The sequence below is a fragment of the Cloeon dipterum genome, chromosome 1 (assembly GCF_949628265.1).
Source record: "Cloeon dipterum chromosome 1, ieCloDipt1.1, whole genome shotgun sequence".
NCBI lineage: Eukaryota > Metazoa > Arthropoda > Insecta > Ephemeroptera > Baetidae > Cloeon > Cloeon dipterum.
Genome location: NC_088786.1, coordinates 24265362 through 24284792, shown reverse-complemented (window position 1 = coordinate 24284792; position 19431 = coordinate 24265362). Strand labels below are relative to the sequence as shown.

The 19431-nt window shown below is 39.3% G+C and overlaps 3 protein-coding genes and 1 non-coding gene across 4 annotated transcripts; all 4 read right to left on the bottom strand.

Moving 5' to 3' along the window:
* Positions 1-288: 288 nt before the first annotated feature.
* Positions 289-4317, bottom strand: rtp (retinophilin). The gene is made up of 4 exons (XM_065497166.1): positions 4152-4317; positions 1399-1591; positions 1201-1310; positions 289-677 (listed from the first exon to the last, which is right to left on the bottom strand). The coding sequence occupies exons 1-4, from the start codon at positions 4159-4161 to the stop codon at positions 526-528; spliced, it is 465 nt and encodes a 154-aa protein (XP_065353238.1). The 5' UTR covers positions 4162-4317; the 3' UTR covers positions 289-525.
* A 1358-nt stretch (positions 4318-5675) lies between these two features.
* LOC135948087 (venom protease-like) lies at positions 5676-12893 on the bottom strand. The gene is made up of 7 exons (XM_065497158.1): positions 12591-12893; positions 12107-12145; positions 11679-11839; positions 10279-10382; positions 7411-7664; positions 6356-6531; positions 5676-6295 (listed from the first exon to the last, which is right to left on the bottom strand). Exons 1-7 carry the CDS (start codon positions 12646-12648, stop codon positions 6122-6124), a joined length of 966 nt encoding a protein of 321 aa, XP_065353230.1. The 5' UTR covers positions 12649-12893; the 3' UTR covers positions 5676-6121.
* Positions 12894-13754: 861 nt separating this feature from the next.
* LOC135948089 (uncharacterized) lies at positions 13755-17333 on the bottom strand. The gene is made up of 4 exons (XM_065497160.1): positions 16730-17333; positions 15907-16217; positions 14413-14604; positions 13755-14248 (listed from the first exon to the last, which is right to left on the bottom strand). The coding sequence occupies exons 1-4, from the start codon at positions 16835-16837 to the stop codon at positions 14146-14148; spliced, it is 714 nt and encodes a 237-aa protein (XP_065353232.1). The 5' UTR covers positions 16838-17333; the 3' UTR covers positions 13755-14145.
* A 313-nt stretch (positions 17334-17646) lies between these two features.
* Positions 17647-17719, bottom strand: TRNAR-CCU (transfer RNA arginine (anticodon CCU)). The gene has a single exon. It is a non-coding gene; the product is annotated as a tRNA-Arg (tRNA).
* Positions 17720-19431: the final 1712 nt, after the last annotated feature.

The window sequence follows — 19431 nt, the reverse complement described above, 5'->3', positions numbered from 1 at the left end:
GATATATGAGCAGACTCGCGAATGCCGAAAAGTGCTGGGAGTGCTCCTACTCCACCAGAGGAATGCTAATTATTTCATTAGCCTATAATTATTTGTGAGTCAATTTGATTGCGGCAAAACCGCAAATTCCGCTTACATGATTTACAAATTACCGCGGTTTTCTCGAAGAACGTGATTTCCAAAAACCAGTAATAGTCCATTGCAAAATTTAGGATTGGCCATTTTCCGGAGCTAAAAGCGGTCGTGATTTTTCGAACCAAAGGAATTTAATGCAATTTAGAGGGAAAATGAATTTAAACGAAATTATTTATTGTTGTTTACAAGTACATTATTTGTTGACTTCAATAAAACTGCAAACACTTCATTTATAAGGCAGTAGAAGATCCATATAATAGTTTGGCAAAATGACGCCACAGATAAAGCTGACCAGAATTTGTTTACAATTAAATGTTCAAGTTGAATGATAAATTATCAGGCGCCACAATCAATATCTTTGGCATGTAGTTGGTGCTCCGCTGAACGATTTCACTTGTCGCACTGCGCCCTGGCCATCATGGCCACCTTCTGCGCTCGCTGGATCACGTCAGGGCAGATCTTCTTCCTGACAAATCGGCAATCCTGGAAGTAACCCTCGTTACGTGGGAAACCATGAGTGTCGTCGCTAAAGGTGATCAATCCTAGGGCAATGATATTTAATTACATCAGTTTAAGATTGGTAATTTTTTTACGCTTCGGTTAGAATTACATAATCAACTGAATAAATATATAAAGGTGGGCTGCAATTAGATTAAGAAATGAGTCTTAAGGGGCAGCTTCGCGTAATGGCTTGCCACACGTCCAAATACAAAAAAAATCTGTAAATCAGTCCAGTATCTAAAGATATTTTGTTTGTAAAAAATGGATATAATTAAATGGTCAATTTGCAAAATAAATACTACAATTTTTACCTTAGAAATCTTTTCTAAAAATGAAATTTCAAACATGCCATGTGAATCTTTGAATCTTTTATTAATACCTGTTGTAATATTAAAACTTTTCCTTTTAAAACCCCTGTCAGATTTTTTCGTGCAGACAGTAATGTGGGATTTCCTATCAAATTTCTTGTGTTTAAAAATTCTGGCACAGAATATAAATCTGACTGTTGTGATGTTAGCACATCATGGGTTGTCTATGCAAGAGGTCAATAGCAAGTGGTGTTACCTAGTCCCCAAATTCGTCCTCCACGGAATTCTCCCTCAAACTTCATGCCGTCCGATCTCCAGAAGACGCCGTGGCCGTGGAACCAGCCCTGCATGAACTCGCCCTCGTACCTAAGGCATTTATTTGCATAATCATAATTAATGGGACGCTGATATGCCGGCGGTCGGTAAATCATTTAATTATGCTATGTGCTCAGACCTGGCGCCGTCGGGGAAGCTCATGACGCCGAGTCCGCCGCAGAGGCCGTTGTTGAAAGCACCGTCATAGCGGGTGCCGTCGGGCAGCACGAGGTGGCCCATGCCATGCTTTTGGCCCTTTGCATTCCAGTCGCCGACATAGCGGGTGCCGTCGTCGTAGTCGAAGGCGCCGCATTTGACCACTCCTGGCAGCACTGCAACACGCCGTGCAAATCAATCAAATATTCACCACACTACACAAGCAAGCTGATGCCTATCAACAACCGACACGGCTCTCAGTCTCTGCAAACAACGTGATGGTCTTGTTAATTAAATTGATGCTGCGTGTGTTGCCTCACCTCAATTACTTACTTGATTGAATTGGCATTGCAGCATCTCTTTTTCATGCGAGTGTATTAGTAACATAATATCGATTTCCGAGCCGCATCAAATTTTATGCTAATAGAATATAAAATGGTTTTTGCGGTCACGCAAAACATTCCGCTTTTATGCAATGAAGAAAATATCTGCGTGATGCTGGAATGAAGTCGTTTTAACGCGTGGATTTCCACTATGCTTTCGCAGGGCACTTAGAGGCTTGAGTTTCGTGCTCATTATGCAAATGAAAAGGTACGCCGCTCGTGGTTTTAAATGTGCTGAAAAATTCCCGGAGAAAATTGAGTTTAAGCATGAGCGGCGCGGCGTGCGCGGAGCCGGAGTAATATATAGTGGAAAATAATTCAGCTGCTCCTGCGAGTCGAGATGGGTCGGTCGAGAGCGCTAAAGTCAGCCTCAAAATGTAGGTTATGCACTTTATGTCATGCACTCGCGGCAAAGTACGTCCTCGGCGCACTCGCGTTCTCTCCGGAGCGGTCGGTAAAGTACTAAACTGGTTTTGCTCGTTGCTCCGCTCATAAGTATATCACTCGAAACAAAAATATTGAGAAAAAACGACTTTCTAGAATGTAAAAACACTGTAAGCGCGACCGGCTTTCAATCCGCACCGAAATTTCCCTCAAGGCACCGATTTTCACCAGGATTAAAAGTCATCGCGTCATTTTGCGCGACATTAATAAGTAAGAAAGACATAAAAAGGGACGTCCTTGGCTCTATTCCTTACACTCGAGCGAAATAATGCTGCTTTTATGGAGTGGGCCCGAGCTTGAATATTTCACGCGAGGAGCAGAATGGGCATTTCACACAGGTGGATTTTTTGTTTTATACTCGCCGGCCTCTTTCTTGCGATGAAATATTCAAAGCCCTTTATTGTGAGACAGGCGGTTGGCGTGACTTGACGGCGAAGAGAGGGGCCAATATTTGTCTAGTACTCCTCGACATCTCATTTCGGATCTATCTTCCAGTGTAGCTTTGTGAAAGCAGTCGTTTAATGAATCCCGTCCGGAGATAAAGGCATCATGAATAATAACAGCTGCTTTAAATTTTTTATTTTAGTATCTTCAAGAACGCTTGATGATTATTCGTAAACATGCAACGCGAGTGAAGATATAGGTGCAATATTCATTCTTGAAATAGATTGGATATCTGATCGAGAATCCCCAAATGTTGTGTGTGATTGTGAGATAAATCGTGTTGAGTGAGTGTTGAGTGGCAGAACTGCGTGTCGCTAAAACTCTATTAGAAGCTTTCGATTGTATGTATCGTGAGAATTATGATCGAATTGTCGACAGGCATAGCATATCATGCTTTTTTGTTTTCTGTTCTTCTCTAGATTCTATGACTGGACGATATTTATGTATGGAAATATTTTCAATTTGCACTGAAGTTGCACTCGTTACATCTACTGATCGGAAATGTAAAATAATGCTGAAAGAGAATCAACGTAATTAAAGCTGTTAACTTATAACTCATATAAAAGCCAATACTTTATTCGATTCAAAATTTACTTCTCCCAATAAAATAGTAGAACTACAAATTTATTGCGTATAAGGTAAACAAAATGTTAGTAAGTTTTAACAACCAGAAATACAAATTTAAAGACAAAAACAAAATTAATGTTAAAGTTTTTTTAAGAAAAATGAAAGTGTATATCTATTATGATTCTTCGCTTACTATCATTTACTCGACTGTCTCAAAAACCTTAAACATTATCCCAAGCTGCAAGAATAAAAAATTGTAATTTAAAGTCGTACGCCGATGGTGTCCAATAAATAAATCACAATAATGTTAATGCGTTGACTCATGTTAAATAAATAACAGACAGGTTTTTTAAAGATTTTTGCCCTTGACTTGATTGTATGTATAGTATCAACTGAAATGTTTATATTGAGCCGACCGGATAACTTAATGTCATACCTGTCCTATAACTAAATTTTATACTTTGAAGGGTAATTTAAAATCAATATTTTTGGGCTTTCAAAAATGTAACAAAATGAAAAATATTCAAATTAAGTATATAAACAAAACAGAATCAAATCGCTATATAAATGGATCGTTAGAAAAAGAACCGGCTTGTTTGAAATTCTGAATTAGCGTCTTTTTCTCTAGATTATTAACCCCGCCGAAAGGGCTGTTAATGAAAAATAAATCAGAAACTGCAGTTCTCAGCTGGGGATAAATAAACTCCTTATATAGGGGAACTTAATTTGTGTGTCAGACTCCCATGCCGAATTCGCTGGCTCGGCGGGCGTGTGGTGTGAAAGGGTGAGACGTGAGAGCGAGAAAAAGGGGCTCTCGGCACGAGCCATTATTTCGAGACTGCATAATTCAAAGAAAACAATTCGAGTCGGGATGTAAGGGAGAAACGTGCCTGCCTACCTTCAGCCATGGCAACCTGTATTCCGTCGTGTGCTGTCCAGCCTGAATTGAGCCGCGGGGCCGGCGTATGCAGTCAATAATTTTGAAGCCCTGCTGCTACGGCTTCTTGTTAAGCGAGTTATGTGGCCAATACCGACCTACTCCTTCCGATTAATAAACGTGCGAGTTCTATTGCATCGCAACTGGCCCTCGCCACCGCACTCACGTGTGCAGAGAAACTATGGGAAGAGGGAGATATACTTATTTGCAGTGAGTAATCACTCGCCAGCGATGCCCACTCGCAGGGCAGTGAGAAATCCTTACTAGCTATGGGACGCGTTAATGAAAATGAAACATTGATATCTGAAAGTTGTTTTTAACTTTTTCTTTCAAATGTGAAAGTTTATTAATTTGTAAGTAGAATCATAAATTTCTTTCAGCATAGTGTCAAGAAAATCTAAAAAAAAAACACATAGAAACGGTTTTCACAATTTCTAAAAGACAAATGGGCGAGTGGTTTAAAATATTACCAGAGATTAATACGCCCCAAAGAAAAGAATAATTAAAAAAATAAAAATACGCATTTTAGGGAAAATCATTTCCAAATATTTTATTAAACAATGATATATAACTTCCATAATAACTTTAAAATAGTTAGTTTTTTGGTCAAGAAGAAATATCCAATTTTAAAGCAATGCGTAAAATAGAAAAATGTCATCCCATTAATGCACTGTCCCTTCCACCACTTCTTACAATTCAGACTTAGTATAGTATATGGCTGCATTTGGAAAGTTTTGATGCACTTGGCTCGTTCAGACGTAATCTCCTAATTAACACTGCCCACCAAGCGCCGCAGTTGGTTGATAACGCGTAATTAACGGCCAGGTATGTGTATCTCCCATCGCTGAGAATGAAAGTGGTTGGCTAATATAAGTTCCTCGAGAAGGAACGAAGGCGAAAAGTGCTCGTAAATTTCTAGTACCGCCGATCATTGTGTTTCGCTCACCGCAAAGTGCGCGCAGTGGCGGCGATGTAACTCTCTTTTTAATTAATTGACGAGAGCAAAGCGAAAAGTGTGATTTTGCCCGTTGTTTTATTGACAGCCGCCGATGTGGATCGAGGCAGAGCTACTCGCCGCTGAATTCTAGAGAAACCCTACGCAAATTTTGGCCGCGCACGGCACTTTTGAGTTTTTCACAGGTTGGTTTGCTTTTATTTGAAACCGAACAAGTGCGTTGTGCTGGAGATATTTAAGCCGCCACCGCTCGTGTTCTGAACTTCAACCGCAAATATTACTTTCCCATTATACAAGCTATTTTAAGATTCTATACCAACACACAGAAAATTAATTCTACTGCTGGATATATTGACTTAACTTTCCTGCCGTGTGATATTTTATAATGCTCCTTTCTTGATTGCAATCTACACAGCCATAATGAGATTTGTGAACAAGAGTGATTGCGATTAATTCCTTGCCTTTGTTATAGTCTTTTGATGTTGATTCATAAAGGTATAATGAATTACAACTAATGCACAAGGCTTAAATATGATTGATAGACTTTATTTGCACGCAATACTGTATCCATCGAGCCTCCTGAACATTCATTAAAAGCAATATATTATGCACTTTGCCATACAAATATAGATGCGGCAAAACGATATGATCCTACATTAAGGGTGCAATTAATAATTGATTGTCCGACAGTGATATTTAAAAATGATTTAACTCGGATAAATGCCTATCTTCGGAAGATGAAGCAGTCTTCTGCCAGATCACTGTTATACTTTTATTAAAATTGTCTCTGCTGAAATTTTAGTCATGGACAAAAGAGAATTGAATTAGAATGTCTACGCCAAGTAAGTTTCTTTTTCAATTGGAAATTCTAGAGAGCACATAGCTCAAACATATTTGGACATGTTTTTAAACTAAAATTGTCAAAGAACAATAATTATCAAAAATAAATACAGGATTTTTAATCTGAATCGTAAGTTTATCTTGCGCCCCAGACGATCCTCTCGATCCACGGAAGGAAGGAGGCAACTCTCGTGTAAATGCCTGGGGAATTCCTGAAGCCGCAGTACCGGCCGAACGAGGTGATCCCGACGACATAGCTGATACACGTGTTGTTAACGCTTCGCACCGTCAGCGGTCCTCCTGAGTCGCCCTGCATTAATTGAGCTTATTAGACCCGCGCATTATTAGTCTCAAGGAGGTGACTCGTTACCAGACACGTGTCTTTCTCGCCGTCAAGCTGCCCAGCGCATATCATGATCTCGTGGTCTATGCCGCGCGGGAGGGTCGCGGGGGAAACCTTGATGGTGTTGGCCCACAGGTCGGTGCACACTTGCTCACGCACAATTGGGAATGCCACTTTCAGTAGCTTTGGGCTCTGCGACTCGGCTGGAATAGAACATTTTTCTTCATTTGCTGCTCTCGAGGACGGAGGAGTACTTTATATTTTTTGCTGAGCTGTCACTGCCTTTTCCTTGGAGGTTTTTTTAAATTAAACTCGTAAACAGCCTTTTTATTTTTTGTGGGTTGAAATTTTTTCTAACCTCGCAACGTTTTTAAAGAGTGGAATTATTACATCCTTGAAAAGAGATTTAAAAGTAAATTATTTAAGACTTCAAAAATTACATGTCAAAACATGGTAAAAATTTGAATAAAAAAATTGTGCACAGAATTGTATTTTGTTGCAATTCCGGCCAATCCCAGGCTACTTCAGCAATCCTTACTTACATCAGGATGACTTGATACTTATTTCCATGGGGTTTGGTTACAATACAAATCAATTATGTTATTAATCTCTTGGCACAATTTTTGGGTGCTATCTTTATTCAATCAAATGAAAAAATATGATTGATTCGGTTTGAATTTTCTTTTCCTGTGATTTTTAGGCCTAAATTACTCATTTTCTTTATCCTGGGATTTGCATTCTTATTGCGTAAAATAAAAATCAAGCTTCAATTTTGACATAATAAAGAGATTTGATTTAAATAAAAGACATAAATCTACTTAATTTGTTTAGTTGAATTCGATTATTATGAAAAATGGCATTGGAAATCTTAAAGCAATATATTTCTTCTAGGTCCTCCACTTGTACTTGACCTTTTAAATTTGGGTTATGTATTATATAAAATTTTATAATTCAAATGCTTTTTTGCTGTCCCACTTGCGATTAAAAAATAAACTTGTTTGCCCTTCCTTTTTAATAAAACTGGTTACCTTCTAAGAAGAGTTTTCTTACTAAGTGACGTTAAAAATAGTTTCACAACTTACTGAATCCAACTTTGCCCCAGCCAGAGGCTATGACCATGCTGCCTCCGTAGGGCGACTCCGTGTTCAAGCAGGCCGGTCTGATCTTTTGAGTGAATCTGACGTCGTTTGCCAGCCTGATCAGGGCAAGGTCGTTGTACTTGGACGGCGGGGAGTAATCAGGGTGCACGATCACCGATTGCACTCTGTAGTCGACGGGCGAGGCGCCGTCATCGCTGGTCGAGAGGTCGTGCTCGCCGAGTCGCACCACTCGCGGCCTGCGGAACGAAGACGTTGATAGATTATCAATTGGCCCTTTATGAAAATCGCGAGTTTCACGAATGGAGCAGGATGAGCAGCACCCTTGCTGACGCAGATCAATCAGAGAAAAATGAACTGAGCACTCTTTTATTTTTGCGACTAGTCAGTCAGCGGCAACAAAGCTGAGATTAATGATGCGATTTATTAATGGTGCCCCAAACCAAAGCACGCGTGAATTTTTTTTCCATCTATGCGAGTTCCGTCCGCGGACTGTAACCACTGTTTTTGACGCACGCTGCGGCCGGTTTTCGGATGAAATAAACAAGACGAAGGCGTGCGCGTGATTTATTGCGAACGCTGCTTTTCTTCCATTCGGCCGCTTTTCCCGAGAGAGAAAGAGAGCACACAAAACCCGCCGCGGTTCTGTTATCCGTTCGCCCATCTGAATTGCAAAGCGGTGGTTGGCGAGACGCCGACCGGGTCGTGCCCTTTTGAGTTTTATTCGCGGCAGCCTAAGACCGATATTGTAATTTGCGCGTTGAACCGCGGCGCATCAATAAACGCCGCAGCCGCGCGTTGTTGTTTGCAAAAATGTACCGCACGTTGTGCGCGTCGGACCATGCGAAAACGGAGGAGCTGGCGTGGAAAATGCTCTCCAACTGCTCGTCGCCGAGCATGCGGAAAATCTGCCAAATTCTGCTGCCAAACGACTGTCGAGAAAAATATTAAATTAATATTTAGTATCATTTGTTTGAGTAAAAATGTTCATAATTTACCAGTCATGGAATATTTCACGGAATGACCACAATAAAAAACAAATACACTACTTTTTTATTCCCAAAACCGCCAATTAAAATCGCCGCTGTTACCTTTACACATAATTATCGTCATTGATTTGATTGAACATTTTTCGTTAATCTTTTGAATATCCATTGTAATGTTGGCAAAAAATACCGCTGAAATGCCGCTTTGTGAGGCTTAAAATATCGAGCTTATAGTGAACAGTTTTTCGACGAGCCTGTTAATTATTCCGTGCGGCCTGTGTTGTGTACTGTATCAAAAAGTCAATATTTGATTTATTCATAATGAGGACGAAAATAAACAAAAACGTGCCTGAATTATTACGATCAAAAGAGCACAGCTGCGCGTAAAACAGAGAGAGTGGCAGACCAAATTAACGACAGAGAGTAATCACAGGACGGCAACCCTCTCATGCGGGGAGTTATTGCAAAGGGCAAAGGATCCTAATCAATTTCACGCTCACACATGCATTAGTCTCCGTAATGCTGATTTCAAAACATGAAGCGATTCCACCCTGAAAGCGGCCTTTGAAATAAAGGTGAAAATTGAATGGTGCTAGTTTTGTTACAGTTAAATTCAATAGTTTTATACATTGATTTGATTAGTTCACCTTCATTTTTTTTGTTTCGTGTCTTGAAGTTGGATATTTCAACAAAATTATATTTTAATAAATTTGATTTCGTTCATAAAAGAGATAATTATTATTGTCCAACATGGTCTATTTCTTTAAAAATGAAAGGATTTTTTAAGAAAGGGTAGAAGGGAAAGAATTAGAGATCGGTCACAATAATAGTATCAGTGAAGACGACATACGCAAATTGGAGAGGTGTTGTCGAGCTGGCTAAGCTGTGCAATTTTAAATAACGGTATATCAGTCTAAAATATTCAAATTTACAGCATTTTGCCGGTTAACTAGTGCACCGGCTAATTCAGGGAACTCGTGACAATCTGAAACCGTTCAAATTTGGCTAAACTCCTGAGAAAGGCGTTTCACTCGAGGTTGGTGGCATTCTTGGTAGGAAACTGAGTACCAACAGTTTCGTTAGTTAAAAAAGTGATTTAACATAACATTCCACTATTTTCTGCGTTTTTGGCTAAATTATTTGGGACGGATTTGCAGAAAATTCGGAATTTATACTCTGTTAATATCCAATTGTGCATTACGGCCAACTCTTCAGCTAATGCCCTCATTTTTTATATTCCCATTTGCCCACTTTATCCTTATATGACAACAAATGTGCAATATTCACAATTCTAAAATTTATTTGATTCCTTGAAGAATTCCTAGAAAGCGTTCCCTGCAACGGTTATGCCTCTCTCAAAATTAATCCTGATTCCAATAACATTTGGTGCAAGCCTAACTATATATTTGCGTGGTCAGTAAAATTATTACTGATTTTGCAATATCCATAAGCTCGATAGAACGGTTGTGGTGAAAGAAAATACACATAAAATTAAGAGTGTGACTGCAAAATTATCCAAAACAATTATTGCGAAATTTAAGGCAAATAATTCCATTATCACGGCTGTTGCTGTGCACTGCACACTGAACCATAATCAATCACCCAAAGCAAGCACACGAGTTTGAATCAACAAAGTGAACAGTGCAGCGCAGGCACATTATATGCAGTTGCACCACACCAGGGCACAGCACAGGCCGCATTCGCCGCAACCAGCCAGGCACATGCACACTTTCCTTTGATTGTAGGCAGTTGTTGGCGTGTGCAAATGCAAATGTGTCCGCCTACGTTTCGTGCATGCAGCGTGTGAGTACATACATATTATTTATTTACCCCGTGTCGGCGCGAGAGTTCATGCATATCTACATACCTGTCCTGGCCGATGCAGTGCGCCGCAGTGAGTACATAGCGCTCGCTAATGAGGCTGCCTCCGCATTTCCACTCCGGCTCGCCCTCCCCGTAGCCCAGGGCCGCCTAATTAAACGCCAAAATTAGTCTGCCTCGGCTGCAATTATTAATACACCTGGACGGGCTAATTGCTCTACAACGTGCCCACTTCATCCCAAATCTAGGCACGACACAACGTCGGTGGATTAAATTGGGCCATGTCTCACCGTATAGTGCTACTGGCAGATAAATCGGCACGGGGTGTCGTACAAGCGCACCCCAATTTAGCGAAAATTTATTATTTTATCTTTTTTTTTGAGAGATGCTGAGGAGCTTAAATATTGTTTGTTTTAAGAATCTCGATTGCAAAGAGATCTTGATATTTTTCATTTGTTGCATCTCTGCAATGATTTGCTGTCGTTTTCATTTAAAACGGGAAGAATTACTTTTTCTGTTCCGTGACCATTGCAACATATTTCGAGATTTTAAATTAAAAAAGTGTGACAATCTCATTCTGTAATTAAAATAGAAAACAATATCCACTTATCCTGAGATCTGTATTTGAAATTATAGAATTTACTTCACAGCTATTCCAAAACTTTACTTCTCACAGTAGAGTGCTGCTAATATTCATGAATTGTTGGTTAATTATTAATGCAGCCCATACTGCATGCCAATTTATATAAATTTAAACATTTTTTGCAACCATATATTATGCTTTCACTTTGTGGTTTGCAAATACGTTCATGTAATTTTACAAGTCTTATTTTTACACAAAAATTCCTGTCAAAAATTATTTTAATAAATCCCATGGAAGGTTGTTATCATTTAATGCTGATTCACAAATTTTAAAAGAAAAGATGCAACACAGCGAAAAAGAAATGACAAAATATATTAAACAGAGATGAGGGTACGCTTACCTAATGTAAACAAAAAACACGTATCAAGTGCTAAACCCCTAAAAATTCAACATGGGCAAGGTTTTTTTAGTGCCCGGTTGTTCTGCTAATGCATGCACGAAGGTAATAAATGAGCAGTCGCATCCTCTCGCTAATAACCGGACCGAAAATTCGCACACATTGGTTGCCAACGAGAGCTGTTAAAACAGCTGAGCAACAGGCTGTGAATATTTAGTGCGTGCGCGGTGAATGTGGCTAAAGCGCGGTTAACATCCACTCAATACTAAATTGTTTTATCGCTTTCCACTCCATTAACTGCCAAATATCGGCGAATGCCAATCGCCGTCGTTAACTACATTAATGAACTGCAATTATCAATGCCATTTTTTCTCTCCCAGATCGCCTCAATGAACGTGAGAGCGTGGATAATTTCAAGTTAGCTTTTAGCCGTCCAGGGCAAGCAAATATACTCGGAGAGTTTTACCATGTACGGAAATTCGCCGAGCTTGGCTTCTTCGCCGCCGACAATGAGCTGCACATTGTTGACCTCACAGTCTGACACCTTTACAACTACTGGGGTGCCTTCAGCAGTGAGCGGCAGAAATGTGAGCGGACGAGAAACACGCTCTAAAAACTCTTGGCACTCTGTAATTATTACACTAGAATAAAATTAGGGGGAAAGATTATTTGCATGGAAACGGCATGCAATAAAATTTCATTTCAGAAATTCTTATGTGTAACCAATTATTTTAGTATTATTACAAAATTATAAGAAAATATTTGGGCATGTGTTAGAAAAGGGCATAAGACCGACAAGACTCTTGGTCTTTGACTGACCAAAAGAAAAACTTAAATGAGCCCACGAAACGCACGCTTCAAACGCGTTAAAAATCTGATGAGAGATCAACTTACTCTGCTCGCTGATCCTCTGCGTCGTGCCTTCCGCCACACCTGCGAACACGGCGATTGGAACGCAATTAAAAGAGTGAAGCAGGCTCGCTCCTCTGAATAACAACAACTGCGAGAGGCGCCAAACAGGAAAACGACGTGCAGCCCGGTCGTATCATCGAGTATTGTCTTATGCAATCCGTTCAGTGCGAATCCAAGTTAAAACTCGCCTCGAGAAAATAAACGCAATCAGACCGGAATCAAATGGGAAATTTAACACTCTCGCTATTCTCGTGATTCAACGTTACTCAATAAATAATTATGCTCAACCGGCCATAAAATGAAAACTTATTTTTTTTAAATTCACTGAAAAATCTAATGAAACTATTCTAGTGATTTGTTTTGGGCTGTGCGGTGATAAAAATTAAATTCCAAAGTGACAAGACGAGTTTAACAATTTTTCAGACGAGCGCGTTGGAACCCTAAGCCCTTCTGGGCACATTCTCACCTGACAGGGCGCAAAGAGCAGCCGAGAGGAGCAGTAAGGTGCAGGCGAACAGCTTCATTTGGCTCAGCGGACAGCAAGCCGTCTCTTCAGGCAAAAGGCACCGCCTAGCCGCGAGCCTCTCCTACCTCCCTTGAAGGTCCAAATTCCCCTCCGTGGACGCGACTGTTCTCGCACAGGGCCTCTTAGCCGTTGATTCTGAACTGAAGAGAGGTTGCCAAAAGGAGGTTGGTCCGCGCGTCGTGCACTCTCCGAACGAGCAGATCTTGTTTTACTCGCTTTTGGGGTTTTCCAGCCGCCGTGCGAATCAACTTGTTTCGAATACAGAGAGAAGATTGTCAGATATGCGTAAATTAACATAATGTGTGCTAAACACCCGATGAGATATGACTCATGCATCGCACAAGTGTTCAAGCTGACAGGATGCGAATATTTAAATGTTTTTATGCCTTGTTTATATCTCCTCTTCTCTGTTATTTCGATCTAATTCTGTCCATGGAGCGTCAGATGGCTATTAGTAAGTACCCTTGAAAGAAAACCAGATAAAGAAATGAAAATGTGTTTAAAAGTAGGTCAAATGAGCTTTTTTAATTATATTATATTATGACACTTTTTAATTATAATTGACTATACAATTTTGTATTAACTTTTGTTTATTCCTGCCGTCCAAGTACAAAATACAATTAATATTATAAGAAATGGCAACAGAGCAAGCAAAATATTTTAAAATTATTAAATAATCTCTCGCCGTACTGAATCAGAATTCAAAACTTAGAATATAAACGATCTTTTTATTTCAAAAGAATTTTACGATTGAGTTTTTGTGGCATTAGCCTTTTCGTAATTTAGGGGATGATAAGGTGTTATCTTTTGAAAACAGAAATAACTTTGTTAAAAAGATATCTCCTGCAGACTTGCGAGAAAAGATAATCAAATTACGGTAATTACACTTGCTTTCCTTGGCAACAATCGATACAACTGCGAAAGCCACTAGCTATCGTGTCAATATAGACCCCATTCTGGCTGTAATCACCTCGTGCGTAAACAGGCCCGAAAGGGCTTGCCTAATTTTGGTTAAGCTATATTTGATTCAAAGCTACGTGACTGAACGCACACGGAAAAAAGCACGTGTTTCCCAGTGGTGAGGATAAATAACAAAGCTCCAGCTCTAAACAAACTTATTTTTATTCCAGTAGTAAACCATATCATATATTCAGTGCAAATTGAAGAGTAGAAAACCAAGTGACTATATCGCCAGGAAAAAAATATAAAACAGAACAACAAAAGCTCGGCAATGGCACGTGAAAGAGGCAATATAGTATGGTGGAAAATTGCGAAATGATGCATGTCCCAACGCGAGTGTGTAACTACAGTTGTTGGTGTTTTGTACGCCACACTAGAGCCATATAATACTAAATATTGCAGTCGTGTGCTCAGTTTGTATGCATTAAACGTAAAGTGTGGAGAGTGAGGCATGGAACATATTATTATTATTATCATTACAAAATAGCGCGTGTGCTGTGCACCGGCTGGATGCTGTCGCGGCGCGTCGTTCAACTCAACGCAGCGCACGCACCAGTCTGGTGACCAAATGCAGTTTTCCTGCAGACTTGCCCGAGTTCACGTCCGAGTGGTGGCTCTTGCGCTTTGCCGCGTCTCTTCTGTTGAAAAATAGAAACATTTTATCCGTCGGAAAAGCCAAGCCGAGAGTGAAACAACAAATTGACCTCCAATTCACCTTACAAGTTCAATGCATTCAAGCAAATTGCGCAAAAGAGGAGGATTTCCAAGCAGTTTGTGGCATTTTTTTTCGTTTTATATATACCTGAGGGAGTTTTCTCTATCTTTATTCTCGTCATTGTTTGCATCAGCCTTGTGATTGATTCCGTCGCCATCTGTACGCATCACAGCCACCATTTTTTCAGCCAAGAGGCACCTTGCCCCAGGGAGGGCTAACCTGTTGTTCGCTGGTCGGCCTAGAAACACCCTGCACATCGGGCAACAACCTTTCGGCGACCTGCAATTCGATATTCCATTCAATGTTCTGTTCATGAGCACCAAAACATTAATTATTATTTAAATCGTGTGGAAGTTTTCTTTATTGTTCATTTTTTTGCGGTTAGATAAAAAGAAGCCGTGAACTAGAATACGTTTGTTTACTTCAAAAAATAATCCAGTTAGCTGATATGCTTTACTGTGGTAAATATTTTTGCAAAGATAAAACGTGTGGTTGCAATTTTCCTGTGTGAAAAGAAATTTTAAACGCAAGAGCAATAAACTGTACAACTAATGTTGTTAATAAATGTTTTATTTGTCAAAATGCACGCCAATTCAATAATCAAAAGAAAGCAGCTGTTTTCCTCACAGACATTTTTGCAATTCACCTATTTAAATTCAAAATTTGGTTTATTACGGATCAGCAGGGCAACTGTGCCCCATACATCCACATCCAGAACACAACAAAAATATAACAAAGTTTTTTTTGTTTTATTTATTCTATTTATAAATTGACCTACGTTAGTTTAAGCAACTCTTTTCTGCTCGTGATTTTAATTGGAAATTAAATAGCAGTTTTTGTAATATTTTAAGACTTCTTATGTTTTTATTCATAAAATATGTAAATGTATGCGTTCTCATGAAAGAGTGCCATGAAAGATTGCCAATTGGAGCCGGAACATGACGAGTAAAATAAAACCTAAACTGTCAGTCAACGAGGAGTCCGATTATTTCATCATCAGAAATATCTTCCTTGAGTGAAAACTTCAAGTCATGATTATAATTGTTTGAATTTTTTTTCATTTTTCCAAGGTACTTCAACAGGAGGAACCAAGTATTTTTTAGGCAAAGTTCCTCAACACAAAATGCTCGGGCAAATTTATAAATAAAAACATGTAAATACGGCTATAACTTTTCAGAGCAACCTTCTAATGAATAGCTTATTTTATTTTTCAGTTGAAAAGGGTTCAAAATAGATATTTGTGAATTGTTGTGTTAACAATAGCTAATCCCCAGTGCTTTATACTCTCTTTGCCTTAGAGTTAGTTAAATAATTAAAAAAAATTGCCTATTTTTAAAATGATACCAGAGTGAGTAACTGAAAATTTCGCGGTAAAAATTTTACTTCCCCCTGGCATTCCCGTGCAATTTTCATATCTCAGTTTTGAATAAAGTTAGGTGCATATATATTTCCTTGTATTATCTTTCCTTTTTAATTTTTGATGTTCCTTGAACATAAAAGTCCAAGTTTCACAGTTTTTTGTGGGCTTTAGTAATTTTAACAACTATGAAAAAGTAATAGTACAAATAATGATTGGCTTACCTCACTGCACATCTTGAGCACATAACGTGTCCATTTCTGCACTGGCGCGGCTGCAGAGCCACCTCTCGTAAGCAGATGGGACAGGACAGCAATTGCGCAACCTTGAGCAACGTCTTTGCCAGGTCGAGGTCAGGGTGGTACTCCTTGGGGCGCCAAAGGGTCAGCTGCAGTCGGTGCGTGGAAGTGGCAATGATCCTCAACACGCAGTCCAGGGAGCATCCCAAGAGTCTGCAGCCGTTTATTTCAAACACGACGTCACCCTGGTGAAGACCGCCTTCGTCGGCGGCACTTCCTGATTCAACAACATCAACCTGAAAATTACAAAATAAAATTTGTTTGATACAAAATGTTTGTTTGTTGTCTCTGCTTTATTTGAATGCACACAAATTGTGTGTAACTAGGACGTTTCAACACATTTCGTAAGGACACGATCTTTGAGAAATTTAAAACATGCTAAATTTATATGGGTACAAAGTCACAATGAAGCCTAGAATTGGTCAAAATCGCAATTAAATCCATTGCTGGATCAATTTGGTTAGTTAAACCCTTGCACTTTTTTTTACAATTTTCAATATTTTAATGCATACCTAAATTGAAGGAAATTATTTTGTTGTATCGAAATAGATATATTTCCTGTAATGAAAAATCAAATCGCAACAAATAACAATAAAAAAGGAAATTACAAAAACCGAAAAATCAACCCCTTCCTTATAATTTCAATATGACTACTAAGAAGGTAAATTTTAATAAGTAAGAGGAAACCAGCAATAATTTTTCATGCGAGAGTAAGGCCATTCTTGAAAAGTCACTTCCTGCTTCCTACCTTTGGATACGGCTCGACCTTGGACCTACTCAGGGTGAATCCGAACGAGGGGTTGCCTGCGTTAGTCAGGGTGAGTTCGAGGGTTTTGCCACACGCCTCGTCTGCCATCGCCGGCGCCGCAGACCATCAGCCGCGCGCAATAAAACAATGCAGAATGTGCACGAGGCGCGCTTCAGGGCCGAGAGGCTTGGACTAAGTGGAAATGCTTCCTGCGACCAAGTATAGCAAGCGCGAGTCTACGAGTCGCCGCCAAGTTATCTAAGCGGCGAGGAACCACGCGCAGAAAAAAACACTTTCCCTCTCATTGCTCGCAGCTTTCTCCGAGAGCAGTGCTTTCACCGAGCGCCTTATGCCAGCCCGTGTGAGGCTGTGTGTGTGCTTTACTCACACTTATTTGTCATTCAAATGAGCTAGGGAACGGGTCTCAATCATCGAGAGCCGCCGCAGCGTTCTCCTAACACACTTCCGACGATTTACGAGCGCTGCTGATTGCCGAAAAGTAATTGATACCTGTCCCAAATTCGTAACACTAATTGTAGCTGCTGGCTTTGTTCGACGATCACTCCCGCGAGATCTTCATCGCTTTATTGCATTATTCATGCCCAATTTTCGGATGCGCCAGATTGCATCTAGGGAGGAATGCGTAATTTGAAAAGTAAAAGTAATTTAGGAAGAGAAATTATTATCTCCGCAGATCAAGCTTATTTAAACAATTTATGGTTTGCTTTCAAATTTTCAAAGCTGTCTTTCACACTTTCAAGAGTGCATGCTAATTAATGATGCTTATCATTTTTTTCTAATTATTGCCTGGTTTGAAAAAATAAGGAAAATAAATGCAGAATACCATCTTAGAGTATTTTAAGGGAATTAAAAAAACTTTGAAAATTAAAATATGCCAAGTTGCAATTAGCAAAAAGTACCCCTGGCGGGACTCGAACCCGCAATCCCCGGTTTAGGAGACCGATGCCTTATCCATTAGGCCACAGGGGCTTACGGCATGACCCGTATCCATCAGTTTACTTGTAGTGGTATAACTCGCTACGTGAAGTAGCGACATCGCGCGGCGGCGCTAGTCAACAAGCGACAACAGGAAACAACTCGCAGAGAGATGCAGCGCCTCGCGCGGTCCAATGTCCGATTTATTCATGAGATTGTTTGTTATGTGGAGGTGGTCTAGGCGTGGTGCAGATTTTGGACCCAAAAGCTCGCATATTTTCTGACCGGGTCAAAATTAAAATTTGAATAAAAAATTTCTGTTCAAATTATGAAAATATTTGAAAAATGTATTTAATAATCTCTCCCAATTGATGTTTTTTTCTTATAAATTTAAATTAGTATTATAATCGTGCTGGGTGCTATGAAGATTATAAAAATGAGAATATTCCAAAAGTTTTTAAAGATACTAAAAAATGTTCTTATATTGCAACAACATCTCTAGAATATTCCAAAATACTTGATGAGCGTTGCACCCGCTAACGCTAAGAGAATATTTACGAATTTTTGTGTTACTTTCTCGCGGGAATTAATAATTACCCCCCCCCCCCGCCCCCATAAAATAAACTAAATGAGCTAGCCAAACAAGTAGTAGAGAAATTAAAATCCAGCCATGTAGCCTTTAAAAGTCATGAGTGAAGAAATTTTTTGTTAAAATGACTTTTCGTCTATAACGGGCTATATATAAGGAGAAGATATTTATGAAAATATGACATTTTCTAATAATTTACAGCTGTAATGCTTAATCTAAAAATTAAAGCACTCACCTTTTCGGGGGGCATTGGCATCTCTCTTGAGCGACAAAGCAAATCTTCAGCATTAAAATGATTGGGTGTTTTAGATACGCGCGGCTTCAAGGATTACCACGCTTACTGGAATACGAGCACGAGTCTAGCCCATTATCTGGTGGCAGGTTCCGTTGCCAGATTTCAGAAAAAAAGAACACTTAATAACACTTAATAACACATAATAACTTACTTATTTCAAAAACTCAAACAAACTCTCCAAATATCTCTAAAATTTCTAGCCGAAGAAAACATTAAAATTGTTATTTTAAGAAATGAGCATGCGAGACTAATTTTAAGAAATATTTTCGAGCACATTTTATCTAGAAATTCTGTTGATTTAATGTGGTTCAACGCATATTGAACTCGAAATAAATTTTGCTCTGACTTTTTTATGGAATAATATCATCGGCGCCGCACGCACCAGCTCCAAAGAATTCCAACTCAAATATTCCATTGTCACTTATCCATTAATATCATTAATATAAGAAATTTTGAGGAGCAATATTTCGTATCATCAGCTGAGTTTTTTGAGCCAATGTATTTTATATTAAAGATCACATTATTCAATTAAATCATCAGGAAATATTTTATTTTTGGTTGCACTTCTTGCAATTATATATAGCAACTTGTTGTTCAGTTTTTCTTTTTTAAACTAGACTAGGAATAACCTGCAAAGACCTCATTGTTGATTAGACAAGATTATCAAATAGAAATCACAAGTGGCACAATGTGTCACCAAAACCAGGTGGTATATTATGTCTTCAAAGATAAGCAGCTCTCAAAGACATATCGAAATTTAAGTTTGAAGACTTACGCGCTGCTGCAGATGTGCAGAGGGTTTCTGTGTATTAGTAATCACAGACGTGAGTGCCAAATTGATAAGCAGTAAAAAGAATGGCATTCTAATCTCTGCTGCGCGCC